Source organism: Halichoerus grypus, chromosome 2, assembly GCF_964656455.1.
Source record: "Halichoerus grypus chromosome 2, mHalGry1.hap1.1, whole genome shotgun sequence".
NCBI lineage: Eukaryota > Metazoa > Chordata > Mammalia > Carnivora > Phocidae > Halichoerus > Halichoerus grypus.
This window is the reverse complement of record NC_135713.1, coordinates 15,300,066-15,314,431: the sequence shown is the minus strand read 5'-3', so window position 1 is coordinate 15,314,431 and position 14,366 is coordinate 15,300,066. Positions and strand designations below refer to the sequence as shown.

General features: G+C 34.7%; 1 protein-coding gene across 4 annotated transcripts in view; it reads left to right on the top strand.

The window, feature by feature from the left end:
- CDH18 (cadherin 18) overlaps nucleotides 1-14,366 on the top strand; it is a 458,591-nt gene that overhangs the window by 427,122 nt on the left and 17,103 nt on the right. For all 4 annotated transcript variants that reach the window (XM_036064734.2, XM_078066588.1, XM_036064737.2 and 1 more), the window contains exon 10: nucleotides 908-1,025. In XM_036064734.2, coding sequence (XP_035920627.1) covers nucleotides 908-1,025 — 118 coding nt within the window. The remainder of the gene's footprint in view (nucleotides 1-907; nucleotides 1,026-14,366) is intronic.

The window sequence follows — 14,366 nt, the reverse complement described above, 5'->3', positions numbered from 1 at the left end:
ACCAAGGTGCCCCAGGAAACATTCTTTTTATGGCTTCCTTTTCCTCTCTTTCTTTTAATTTCTCTAAGGAAGGGCTAGGAAAAGGACACCTAAGCATTAGGATACTAATTTTTAAAAGAGGAAAATATTATCTTGCATATTAGTTTGGATATTTCCTAAGACTGTAATGGCTACCGCTGTTGAAATTTGTGTTCTGTTCATAAGCCACCTGGAATATTTCACGTATATATTCTAACTTCCTCTGCTCCATAATGTGCATAGTCCGAATTTTAGAATTATTTTCTCTCAACCACTGTATATGAGAAGTATTCCATAAAACTGTGAGTAGTCTGGTTTTGCTTCTGGCACTATTTTAACAGTTTGGGGGCACATCACAATTCTTTGGGGTCTCACATTCCTAATCTTAGCTATGTTAAAATAGAGGGGCTAGGTCATGCTCTCAAAGGTCCCCTAAACAGTAAAAATATTATGACTCCACTGTTTTTGCATTTACTTACTGAAAACAACATACACTGCAAAGCTGTTCTACACGAACACTAGGATATTTATATTTGTACAAACAATACTTCCTGTTTCCTCAAATAGGTGTTCTTATAAAATCTTGCAGCTAATTGGCCCCAAGGTACTGTGGGTGATAAAGAAAAAAAAAATTAAATGTTTGTGCTATGCTAAAAAAATAAAGTGTGGATGATTATAAATTGTTCCATAACGTGTGTCCTAAAATCTCATGCAAGAACAAACCAGTTAGCTGGGACATTTATTACTTGGATTTGAAAAGACTCAAGGTGGATACAGGGGTCTTTTAAAAATCCTTTTGTGATGGTAATTAAAAATGCTATAATATAATTATAATCAAAGGAATAAGCCAAATTAAGTTTCCAATTTAGTCTTTGCTTTTTCTCTTCAGGTAATTCATACCATCAGTGCCACGGATAAAGATGATTTTGCAAATGGACCAAGGTTTAACTTCTTTCTTGATGAACACCTATCTATAAACCCAAACTTCACTCTGAAGGACAATGAAGGTGAACATGATTTACATACACTTTTTAATCTATGTGATATCTGTTTTGACTTCATGTGGAATAGGCCTGAGCAGTTTTGCTTTATTCGTACATACCCATGAACAGCTTGCAAATCAGCATTCAAAGTCAGTTTGATGTCAATGTATTATGATCTGTGAATAGCTTGTATTTAAAATTGAGCCATATGTACAAATAACTTTCATTGAGTTTATTCAGAAGCATCCCTTTAAACAAGAAATGTACATGTGATATGCTCTGGGCAAATTTTAAGAGAAATCTTAGCTGACAAACATGTTTATGAGAGCTGCTTGCAATTGCTAGGAGGTAGAAAAATTTTAAATTAGGAAAAATGAAAAATATGTCCTAGGGACAGTTAAGAAAGGAAATTCAATGTTTGAACTCATCTTGCATTAGCAAGGCTATCAAGATGTGGTATACAAATTATATTTCCTCTTATTATGAATATTTTTCCAAATATGGGTAGAAAATATGCATAATTGCAGAATATTGTGGAAATTTTGAATTACTTTTGTTTAAACTTCTGTATTGTGTGGGGGGAAAAAGAACACCATAATTTAGTAACTAGAGAAGAGTCTCATGTTTTAGATTCCCTATTTGGTAGATTTCTCAAGGTTGTATAAAACTCCACTTTGCTGTAAAGGAAACATTGAATCAGTCAATGTGTGCAGTGTTCTGATTTGTATCAACTTTCTTCTTCCCCAAAACTATCTTTGATCACTTTTATCTGAATATGCTGTTATTTGGGATTTAACATTTGCCTCAGAATCCTATGAGAGAAACAATAGTGCATTCATTTAGGAGTAACGTTTAATTCTTTAATTCCCTCTCTGTACCCTTCAGGGAGATGTATTTTCAAACATATATATATATATATATATATATATATATATATATATACATATATACACTAAATGTCAACTCACTAAAACATTATGTCCATTTTTCCTAAGCTTCTTTAAATTATCATAACAAGGATACCAAATTGTACATGTGGCCATAACAAAGTTTATATGAAAATAAAAAGCTGCTTGTTTGTCTCTCTCATTTTAACTGCCCTATGGTCAGCTTTACCTATGGAAATACATATTTGTGCATGTTTGTGTATGACAAATTGTATTAATTGATTGCTATATATTTATGTACATTTGAACGTCCCATTCTACAATCCCAAATATATTTAATGTAATTGACTGTGTGAAATATGTAAAAAAAAAAAACTCTATTCATATTTCTCATATTTCAGATAGTTACATAATTTGGGGAACATTCAACTTTTTGCCTTAGTAGACTTTATCTAGATCCCTATATTTATATTTCAGTTGTTTCTTTTTCCATTCTGATAAGGATTTTATTTTACATTTTTTAAGTAATTTTAAATTGATATTATCATGAAAATTTGACTTGGATTTAAAGGTGTGTTATATTCAAGTTATTTAACCTATGTAAGTAAAATAGAAACAAGAAAATTTTACTATTGTTGAGACCCACTCAGTGACTATATAAAAGTTCTTTATATAAAATTTTTATATCTGGAATTTGTGAATTTAATGAATGGATATACTCAAAAGGGCTTAATTCAATGGTTTGACATCACTAGTGGTGGGAGCTCATTTTAAGGAATTCCCTTCAAACATATGCGCACTTTTAAAAGGGTTTATGATGCTGATGTAAATTTTTTAACCTTTGTTTTAACCGTAACTATGAATGCTTAAACCAGCTATACTATGTCAAGTATCTGAGGCCTATGGACAGTTGAGTAGGGATAAAGATGTTTTAATCTATTTGTAAGACTATTTTAAAAAATATTGGGAATTGATAAAATTATAAATAACACAGGAAAATTTCTTTTGAATAGGTAACAGCAATTTCTAGAAAAGATTCAAATGTACAGCTGAAAGCATGTGCTTATACAAGCAGGCTTGATTATGCTAGATAAGCCAAGCCACCTAACTTTCCGAGCTCAGTTTGTATATCCATAAATTAGGGTTTAAAATACCCACTTTAGGAGTGCCTGGGTGGACTCAGTAGGTAAGTGTACGACTCTTGATTTTGGCTCAGGTCATGATCTCAGGTTTGTGAGATTGAGCCCCACGTAGATCTCCACGCTGGGCATGGAGTCTGCTTGAGATTCTCTCTCTCCATCTCCCTCTTCTTTTGCCCCTCTGCTCCCTAAAAAACTAAATAAATAAACAAAATAAATAAAATAAAATACTCACTTTGGAACATTGGGAGAATTAATCATACCGTATATAAAGATGGCCTTTTCTCTAAACACATGGCAGCTAGAGGTAGTAATATGTAAAGATGAGATTAAAAATGGAATAGCCATACCAAAATGAATACACTCATACAAATATATGGACCCTTATGAGGAACATAAACACCAAAACCAAGCACAAAATTAAATCTATACTTGGATATGACAATTTAAAACTGTTAAGCATCAAAGATAAGGAGGAAGAACTTTATACTATCAAAAAGAAAATGCGAAATAATTAAAAAGCAATGATAATTAGATTTTTAAATGATCTTTTTAGAGAGCGAGCGTGGGGCGGGAGGGAGGGAGGACCAGAGGGAGAGGGAGAAAGAGTCTTAAGCAGACTCTGAACTGAGTGTGGAGCCTGATGGGGGCTCAGTCTCACCACCCAGAGATCATGACCTGAGCCAAAACCAAGAGTCAGTTGTTTAATCGACTTGCCACCCAGGCGCCCCAATAACTAGATTCCTGGTTAAAAAAAAAATAGATGGCAGAAGTTGATAAAAATCGTCTGCTCAAAATGCTGATGAAAAATAATTTGCTATTATCAACCTTCTCTAGAGTTAGTTAAAAATAGTAAGCTATCAGGAATCAAGGAAGACTCATTATTAACCAATGTATAAAAATAAGCTTTTTACTTTTAGCTACTGATGTTTTGGCAAATATTGTATTAATCTTTGTTTTCAGGATCTCTGCGGAATATAATAAGAAAAAAATGTGTAATGATGTTTCATTTCATATGTTAAAACTTGAAGAGTAAACACTAGATTAACAGCATGAAAATCTGTGTTTTCCAAAGCAAGGAATGATTTCCAGAAAATTAAATAATAAAACTTATTTTATCAATAGAACAGAAGACCAGAAAGGAGAATAAAAGATGTAAAGTAAAAGCATAGAAAATGAAAGAAGAAAGTAGAAATTCATTCAAACATACTGTGGCCATTATCAGATTGAATATCATTTTTAATCAAAGCTATATCATATTTAAATATATGTAAATATATATATATACACACACACATATATATATATATATATGCTGCTTAGATGAAATACACCAAATTCAAATGATATAGAAAGTTTGATATAAAAAGTTAGAAATACTTAGCCTATTGCTTCAAAAGAAACAACTATTGCTGGAAAAAAAAACAAAAAACAAAAACAAATCCCAAACCTGGTGTCTTAAAATAAGATCTTTATTTAGGTCACATTTCTAAGAATGTGTGATTTCTGATAGGTTTGTCTAAGCCATTCTTCTGGTCTCAGGATGACTTCAGGCACTACAAATAATCAGCATTGTACAGAATGTTCTCAATTCAAAAAGAAAAAAAGAATAATAATAAGTAGAAACAAAACACAAGATTATCCTTGTTAATAGATGATGAAATTGTCTATATGAAAATTTAAGAGAATCTACAAAAGCACCTTCAGTAATAATGAGATACTTTGCCAATTTTTTGGAATGCTAATTAAATGCCTCAAAATGGATAGATTTCCTATATTTAAAAAAATATGAATAAGTAGTAAATCAGGTACAATTTAAAATGGCAAAAATGAATCAAACAAATTAGCCCAAAACCTTTCTAAAATCATTAGAGGAAAACAAATCCAATGTATAATGTTCAAGTTTACCCTATGTAAAGAGCAATGTTACTGAAAATATAAAACCGTGCAAGAAAAATAATATATTTACCAAATTAGTGAATCAGAGCAATCAGATTTTCATATTAATCTATAAAATAAATATAATTTTAATGATAAACTGAATTTAGTGATCTGTTAATAAAATGCAAATAGCAAAGCATTAAGAAAAGCAAGAATGTATTAAAAAGAAGATGAAGGAGATATATAGTTAGCAGAAAGAGAAGAAAAGAGGGCATATGCTAACAGATATCAAGACATTATAAAGATGAATGTAGTGAGCGTAAACCCAGACAGTTGGATTTTTTTTCTTTTCTTTTTGTAATACAAGTGCATGACTTAACGCTTCCATTGCCAAGGCATCCACTTCAAAGAGGCACCTACTTCAAAGGGGAATTCACTTCAAAGAGGGCTAGCTGGAATAAACACATTTCCAGCCACAGGACTAGATAAAGATCCAGGCCTCTTCCCCTGTCCCCTGAGACTCTTTGTTTTAGAGATCTTAATTGGTTTTGATAACTAATCATTTGGGCCTTCTCTCTCTCTCTCCTTGTTTTTTAAATTCCCATTTATATGTTTTAAATTCATCGATAGAGTGAGCCCCCAAAACCATAGGACCCACCCTTGACCCCAATAACAGCAGAACTTCAAGCCCCCCCCTCCATATTCTCTTTCTCTCTACCTTCCACGTCTTTGTGTGGACCCAGACGTGCCATGTAATTTTCCAGGACATGTAAGTAAAAAGCCTTTTTTCCAAAGTTTCCTGATGGTTATTGCTGAAGAGTGTCTTGCAATCATAGTAAGAATCACAAGCACTGGTACAACCACAACATTGGTTATTAATAGTCTGAAACCAGCACAAAACAATGAAGTACTCCTTAAATATGGTAGGAGTACAGAAATAGATAAGGAGAAGAGGAGAACAAATTGAGGGGACTGAAATAAAATGATTAGATAACTAAATCTATATATAAACATATGAACTTGATAGAAGACAAAGGTAGCATTTTTAACCATTGTGGAAAGGGTAATCCAAAATGTACATAGAATTGGATCAACTGTTTATGTATCTAGAGAAACTAAAATTAGAATCTCTCAAATACATGCACAAAAATAAATTAAAGAACTACTTGTACAAGCAATATTTTAAGAATTTTAGAAGAAAATAAAGTGAACAAATTTTATATAATGGGGTAGAAGAGGATTTTGTATAAAAGATACAAATAGCACATTCATAAAACAGTAAAAAATGTGATAATATTAAAATTATATTTCTGCATCAAATGATTTCTAAACGAAACTTACAAACAGGTTATAACCTGGGGTAAGATATAGCAATACTTATAAATGAGTAAGGATTAGTATCATGAATATATTTACAAAACAAAATAAACATTCCAAATAGGAAACAAAATAGTTAAAGGATATAAATAAGTAATTAACAGAAGAGGAATAATAAAATAGTAAATAAACCCATGAACATATGAACATGTGTTCAAAACTATTAATGATCTTACACATAAACATAAGAAGACAATAACAAAAATGTCACATGCATCCCATTAGTCAAAAATAAAAACAAAATCTGGGAATGTCAATGGTTCAACAACCAAGTAGTCATTGAAGATGTATAATAAGAGCCTTCACACCTTTATGTTGACATTGTACCTTACCTACATGGTAAGCAGTGAGTCTTGACCCAATTTCATGGATGCTGGCACAAGGCTCTCTATTCCCGGGTCAGGGATGAATGCTTCATTTCTCACGGCATAGGAAGCAGTATGAACTTCATGTTTTCTCTGATTCCTCGAACCCCAAAGTCTTAGAGAGTGACATGGAGTGGCCCAGGTGCACGGTATGCATGCAGTGGGTTTGCTTCACAGCAGAGGGACCTTAAACTAGGGAATTCCCAATATTCTATAATGGGCTGCAAGGAAATTAGGTTGGACTTTGCCCCAGAGGTTGTCCTTACATGTATATAATGGGGTGATAAATAAACCTGCCCTCTGCTCTGGAAGGAGGCACTCTGGCTATCTTGGTGCACTATCTTCTGTGTTCTGAATGAGAGTCCATGCTGCATGCTGTGACATGAGTAATGAAGTCCTTTGTATCTGACCCAGGAGTCTTGTATCTTCTGGCAGCATCCATAAATCTGTAGCAGACTAACCTGTTAGCACATGAGTCTGGTAAAATCTCAATCCCTCTTGACACATCATTGGACTAATTCCTACTAAAAACTATTGTAAAAAAAACACAAACATTTATTATAACTCATTCATAAGTATATACTAAGCTTATTCCAGAGACAAATACCTTAACCGTGTTTATGCCTGCAATCATATCATGTCACTAATGTCCTCATAGCAAGTCAGATCTTGGAGAACAAATGTCTCTTCACATGTTCCATCCTACTTACATAAAATTTTCTTTATTTGGGGCCTATTTTTCAGTATTCCCTGTGACATACACTGTGAGTGTATTAGTAAAAAACACCAGCATGCAGCTAATATTCTGCTCAAGAAACAACAGTCCTAATAAAGGAAATATGTCCATTCAAAGAAAGCATAGCCCAAACACCGACTGCTTTGGTTGATAGCAATTTTTTCCTTTACTAGAGATATAAATCTCTAGTGAAATTATCTGTCCTTCCTTTTTTCCTATATTTCTTAAACATATTAATCTTAACAATTTTACAATCATTGTCAACTAACTCTAGTGTCTCAATAAGATGACAGGTTTTTGTTTCTCATCAGGGACATTGGAGAGACAGTACTGGGACACATAGCCTTGTGTCTTGATATATCTAGTAAATTTTTGTTCGATGTCACATGTAGTGTACAGACCTAGGAGAGTCTCCACATGACAATGTGTTTCTTTAGGGAGTATTCACCATTTTCTCTGACAAGCAAGGAGAGAGGGGGATCATTACGTTAACCCAATCAGAGTTGAGCTAAAGCAAGGTTGATTTGTAGTTTTGTTCAGATTCAATCTCTGCCCCATTGCTAGGACATGGCCCTCTAGGACTTTCAACTGGGGGCTTGTTTGTGTACTGGGACCATAGCCCCGCTCACTAACTATAACTATTACCTGTTCAATACAAAGAGAGGGCAAAAAAAAAAAAAAAAGCTCTTCTTTGTATTCCAGGCCTTTTCCACTTAGAGTTTTAGATTTCTGCTCAACTTGCAATTTAACTTCCAATTTAAACTTTTAATTTAACAAATGTCTTTAGGGAAAATCAGCCATGTGTTTAGGATCCCTCAATTTCCAATTTGACTGCAGGCACAGGAGACTTCTGAAAGTTCTAGTTTCTCTGTCCCCAGGTTGGAATTCCGTCTTCCCGTTAGTTTCTAGTACAAGCAAATGGATTGTAGTCAGCAGCCCCCTGTTCATGTGCTTCCCCTCTCTGGAATCTTGCCCCATCCTGTTATCTTGCTTCAGCAGTTCCTGAATGCCCTTAAACAGATACTTCCTTGGAATGTTCAGGCCTTCTCTTTGTTATCACTAAGAGCATCAGTCAGTCAAAAACCATTTTACCTAGACCTCCATTTTATAAAACAAGAACTGTTTGGCAATAGTTTTGTTAAATAGTTGGCATACAAACTGGACTCAGAAGAAAGGATGCTGTTCAGTAGTAACCTAATTATCATAGAGATGCTGGCTCCCTGGATGTTCACTGATATGCTGCAGATATTTATTCCTTAAAATTTAATTGAAATTGGGGCACCTGGGTGGCTCAGTTGTTAAACGTCTGCTTTCGGCTCAGGTCATGATCCCGCGTCAGGCTCCCTGTTTGGTGGGAAGCCTGCTTCTCCCTCTCCCACTCCCCCTGCTTGTGCTCTCTCTCTCACTGTGTCTCTCTCTGTCAAATAAATAAATAAATAAAATCTTTAAAAAAAAAATAATTGAAATTGGTTCAGAACACCATCCTATATACTGAGCAAAACCAAGATCCTTTGTAAAATTTCTGAAAGTTGGATTGGGTAACAACATTGTCACTCCATGCCAGGTACCACCTCAACTGATTTTTTTTGTATTTCTCTGGCTTTTGTTTGCCCTGTTACTCTCCCATGTCTGCTACATTCCTTCTCCCAAAGTACCACGTGCTCAAAGCATGCACTAGTACCAAAAGTATGGGTGAACAGAGTACAGTGAAAAAACAGCCCAGCATAGCAGATATCTGAAAGGAATAGTAGATGAAAGAAATTGTAGCCTAAAAATAGATTTCAAACTCATTCTTCTAAATCTTTTGGGCCAACTAGGTACAGCTAAATAAACTTGGCCTGGGGATAGATCCAGAAAGTCACCCCCAGAGCACTGTGGCATTGAGATTCACAAGAAGATATTTAAATACTGGCCCAAATCTACTCACTACCCCTTATGATGTTGGAGAAATTGCTGGGAATCAGAGCTCAAAGAATTTCCCTAAGTGGAAGCATTACAAGGATCAAGTAGGTTGAAAGAGGCAGTTAGTGTATATTGGGATGCATTTACTACTAGAAAGAGAAAACAATGCAGACTTTTTGAGTGGACACATGAAAACATTGCCAATTTAAAATTTCTGGTAAGATAAGAAAACTCAAATGGACACTGCTGAAAACTGAATTAGTAATCAGAAAGATGGAAGAAGAAGCAACACTGCCCAAGAGAACAGTGCTTTTCCCATATTCTCTCAAGGGACTTGAGAGGTGGGGTCCATGTCCTTGGGTACCTCCTGCTCTTGAGTCCCATGGCATTTTGCTACCTCTCCTGGTTTCTATCATCTACCAAGCTTCAGTCACTTCCCTCTTTTCACCAAAGTCTGGGGAACCCTGACTCCATCCCCTCTGAATCATAACTGGAAAAAGTTAATGCCCTTAAGAGCAAATTGGCCAGCACCTCAGCCACCCAACACTTAGTATCAAAGAGTCATCAGCCAAAGCAGATCCATTTTTTTTTTTTTTAATGACAGATGGTTGTATGATAACTGGCATCTCCCTAATCACAGCCATTTTCACACTGTGGGCTCTCTCCCCATTTAGACTGTAAGATTCAGGAATACAAGGACTTTTGTCTGACTTATTTACCGGTTGTATTCCTAACTCCTGCCATGATGTATGACACAGAGGAAATTTTAAGTAAATATCTGTTAAGAAAAATAAGGTGGAAAAGCAGAAAAGAATGATTTAGAGGTAGATTCTGGAAATAGGTTGCCTCTATTTGAAACCTAGGTTCTCTGCTGATTATGTGTGAGACCAGTGCCAAGTCCTTATTCTCAGTGTATCTCAGTTTCTTCTTCTTTTTTTTTTATTTTATTATGTTATGTTAATCACCATACATTATATCATTGGTTTTTGATGTAGTGTTCCATGATTCATTGTTTGCGTATAACACCCAGTGCTCCATTCAATATGTGCCCTCTTTAATACCCATCACCAGGCTAACCCATCCCCCCACCCACACCCCTCTAGAACCCTCAGTTTGTTTCTCAGAGTCCATAGTCTCTCATCGTTCATCTCCCCCTCCGATTTCCCCCCTTCCTTTTTCCCTTCCTGCTATCTTCTTCCTCTTCTTCTTCTTCTTTTTTTTTTTTTTAAACATATAATGTATTATTTGTTTCAGAGGTACAGGTCTATGATTCATCAGTCTTACACAATTCACAGCACTCACCATAGCACATACCCTCCCCAGTGTCTATCACCCAACCACCCCATCCCTCCCACCCCCACCACTCCAGCAACCCTCAGTTTGTTTCCTGAGATTAAGAATTCCTCATATCAGTGAGATCATATGATACATGTCTTTCTCTGATTGACTTATTTCGCTCAGCATAATATCCTCCAGTTCCATCCACGTCTTTGCAAATGGCAAGATTTCATTCCTTTTGATGGCTGCATAATATTCCATTGTACCACATCTTTATCCATTCATCTGTCGATGGACATCTTGGCTCTTTCCATGGTTTGGCTATTGTGGACATTGCTGCTATAAACATCGGGATGCACATACCCCTTCAGATCCCTACATTTGTATCTTTGTGGTAAATACCCAGTAGTGCAATTGCTGGGTCGTATGGTAGCTCTATTTTCAACTTTTTGAGGAACCTCCATACTGTTTTCCAGAGAGGCTGCACCAGCTTGCATTCCCACCAACAGTGTAGGAGGGTTCCCCTTTCTCTGCATCCCTGCCAACATCTTTCGTTTCCTGACTCGTTAATCTCGGTTTCTTCTTTTGTAAAATGGAGATATGGAGATAATTTTTACTATTTCATGCTTCTGAAGAGAGATCAAAATATAAAGAATTTGAAATCACATATGAAGGGCTACAAGTTATAAAGGACACATTGAAAGTAACTAAAAAATAAATATATAGATAGAAACTAGTAAGAAATACCCAAATAAATTACTCTGCATAAAGAAATATTTAAGATTCATAGAATATATATATATATATAATCCCAGAGAAATTCCCTAACTTGACGGATAAGAAAATAATTTTACCAGTTTCCAGACAATGAATTTAAATTGTAAAGGAAATAAATGGTCCTGAAGTACTCATTTGCAAAATTACAAGCTAATAGTCGATGGGTCTTCTTTATGTGACATTTGAAAAAACAAAAAACAAAAAACAAAAAACAAACCTACAATAAAATAATCCTCTTCCTATTAGGATATCACTCATATGACAATTAGGGAAGAGTATTTTAAAATACTGAATGCCTCAGAAAATCTAAAAACTATCAATTATAATAAAATTCCATGGATAAAATATTTGGAGATATAGCAGCCACATGAAAATAAGATAAGAATAAATACCTGAAAAGGTAGAGACAAACTATAAAATGAACAATGTGTAATTGCACATCAAACAGAAATAACGATGTAAGTGTAGAGTTTAATCACATGGATGAGCAATAATGATAATATAAAAAACATGCTTCTTAAGAAATGTCCATGAAATGGACTTTGGATATTTTCAATAAGAATATACTTATTTATTATATTTAATTTAAAAATGAAGAAAAGCACCTGAAATACACACACACATACACACACACGCACACACACACACACACAGAGCTTCATTTCATTGCTTAACATTTATACTGACTTCCAGCATTCTATAGGAGACTCACACTGTTACTATTCATCACCACTCTTACTCTCCTTAGAAAGAATGTGTTTTTTTTTTTCCTCTAAAAGAAATTATTGTAGTCAGGTCTTAGATTAACATTGGTTTTCTCCTACCACTTAATCTGTAAGATGGCATGCATTGTCTGTGGTGTATAAGGCAGTGAGTGATCTAAGCTGTCCAGAATGTTAGGAGTTAAAACACAAAACTCCTGCTTTCAGGGGACTTGCCATCTAGTTGGGGAAACCAGGATGTTATGAAATGTAACTTGAGACTGAAGGCAGTCTGAGAAACAAACTGGAGTAACTTTAAAGAGATCACTAAAGGTTGTACTGTTCAAAAGAAGTAGAACACGATTTGACTTTAAAGGATAGAATATGTTCCGCCAGGTAGAGTGAATCTGAGAATACTTTTCAATTAGATGGGGAATTGTGACAGCGCAGAGATGACAAAATGTAACATCAGTTAGAAAAATCTAGCCCGGGAGATTGGCAAAGCAGAAACATAGGCATTGTATTCACTACTGAGAACATAATAAGTATTAAGCACTGTGCTGTATTCCATGCTTAAAAAAAAAAAAAAAAAAAAAAAGATATTCTGCCATTAATCCTTTAGTTGTTCTAGTACCAAATGGTGGTGGATAGAAAATTTTGTACTTAACCAAAATCTTCAATATTTATCTGGAAAATTAGGACCCTTACCTATTGAATACTAAAGACTTTGATTTGGAAAATAACCAAGTGAAGGATTTCTACAATATATATTGTTTGTTTAATAATGACCTTATTTATCATTAACTAACATATCAATAATAATACAGTTTTATTTAAAATAAACAGTTCAGGAGATAATTTTTAAGTCACAACATTTTAAAATTACATTAAAACAACAAAAAAAGCATGAAAATGAAAATTTTTCCTATGGCCACCTAATCTTTATTTGCTTATTCTTTTTCAAAGATTTATTTATTTATTTTAGAGAGAGAGTGAGGGGGCTGGGAGGAGGGATAGAGGCAGAGGGAGAGAGAATCTCAAGTAGACTCCCCACCAAGCCCAGAGCCCCACACAGCTCTTGATCTCATGACCCTGAGATCATAACCTGAGACAAAATCAAGAGTCAGACACTTAATGGACTGAGCCCCCCCCCAGAGGTCTCTGACCACCTAATCTTTAAATTGTGATAGGTAAACTTCATTTTAACCTCGAAACTCCATTGTTTAATTCCAACTTCTTAACCAAATATCTATAGCAAATGAATTGTAGCCATAATGTCACAAAATCCATGAGTATAAGCTTATACCAGGGTTCTGTGTACACAACAATTTTGTTCATTCATTTTGTAATATAAAAGTGTAATCTAATCCCCCAATATAAAATTTTCATTAGTCTACCAGGTAAATATGTTCTGCTTCATGGTCTTTATGCTGCCTCTTGAGGGACTAGGTTTTATCTGATGCAAGGAGATTTGCCAGCCTAATTCCTAGGCTTAATTCTAATTGTCAATGCATTTGTAAATCTTACAGATTTTACTAGGGGAGAGATCATTTATAACTATATGTACACTCGTATCTCTGTTTGCAGGGCTCTAAATCACATTTAATATGCCTTTCAAATTTGAAAATCCTTATCATAATTTTGTTGATAATTTGCTTTCAAGAACATCTACTACTCATATTCGTTTGTTTTCTTCTTTAGATATACGTTTTCCACTTTGTAGATACTCCCATTCTGTGGGACTGTGTTAAAAGGTTGTTAAAAAGGTGTCTTTTGGGGGCACCTGGGTGGCTCAGTCGGTTAAGCGTCTGCCTTCAGCTCAGGTTATGATCTCAGTCTGCTTCTCCTTCTGCCCCTCTGCCTGCTTGTGCTCTCTCTCTCTCTTCTCTCTTTCTCTCAAATGGATGAATAAAAATCTTAAAAAAAAAAAAAAAAGTCCTGTCTGTTAAAAAAAAAAAAAAAAAGTGTCTTTTGGGGGCCTTTCTTTCAGATTTCACAGTCCATTGGTAGTGAAATGCAGTTATTTAGTTTGATACATACTGGGAACCACCAGAGATTTTATGTATATTTTGTACTTCTTTGGCATTATCAAATTTGTAGTAGTCAATATTCCCATAGTTTATTTTTGTCCTTCAAATGAGAACTCACAGCTGGTGTTGTAATGTGCTTAATTTCTCTACAGAGCATAACCATTTAAAATTCTGTTTTTATCCACAGGGCTTCAAGAGACCATTTAGCAGTTTCTCCCATTCCTAAATAAAATAACACACACATAGTCTGAACTGAGAATATAGTTACAAATGATGCCTCAAACATCCTTTA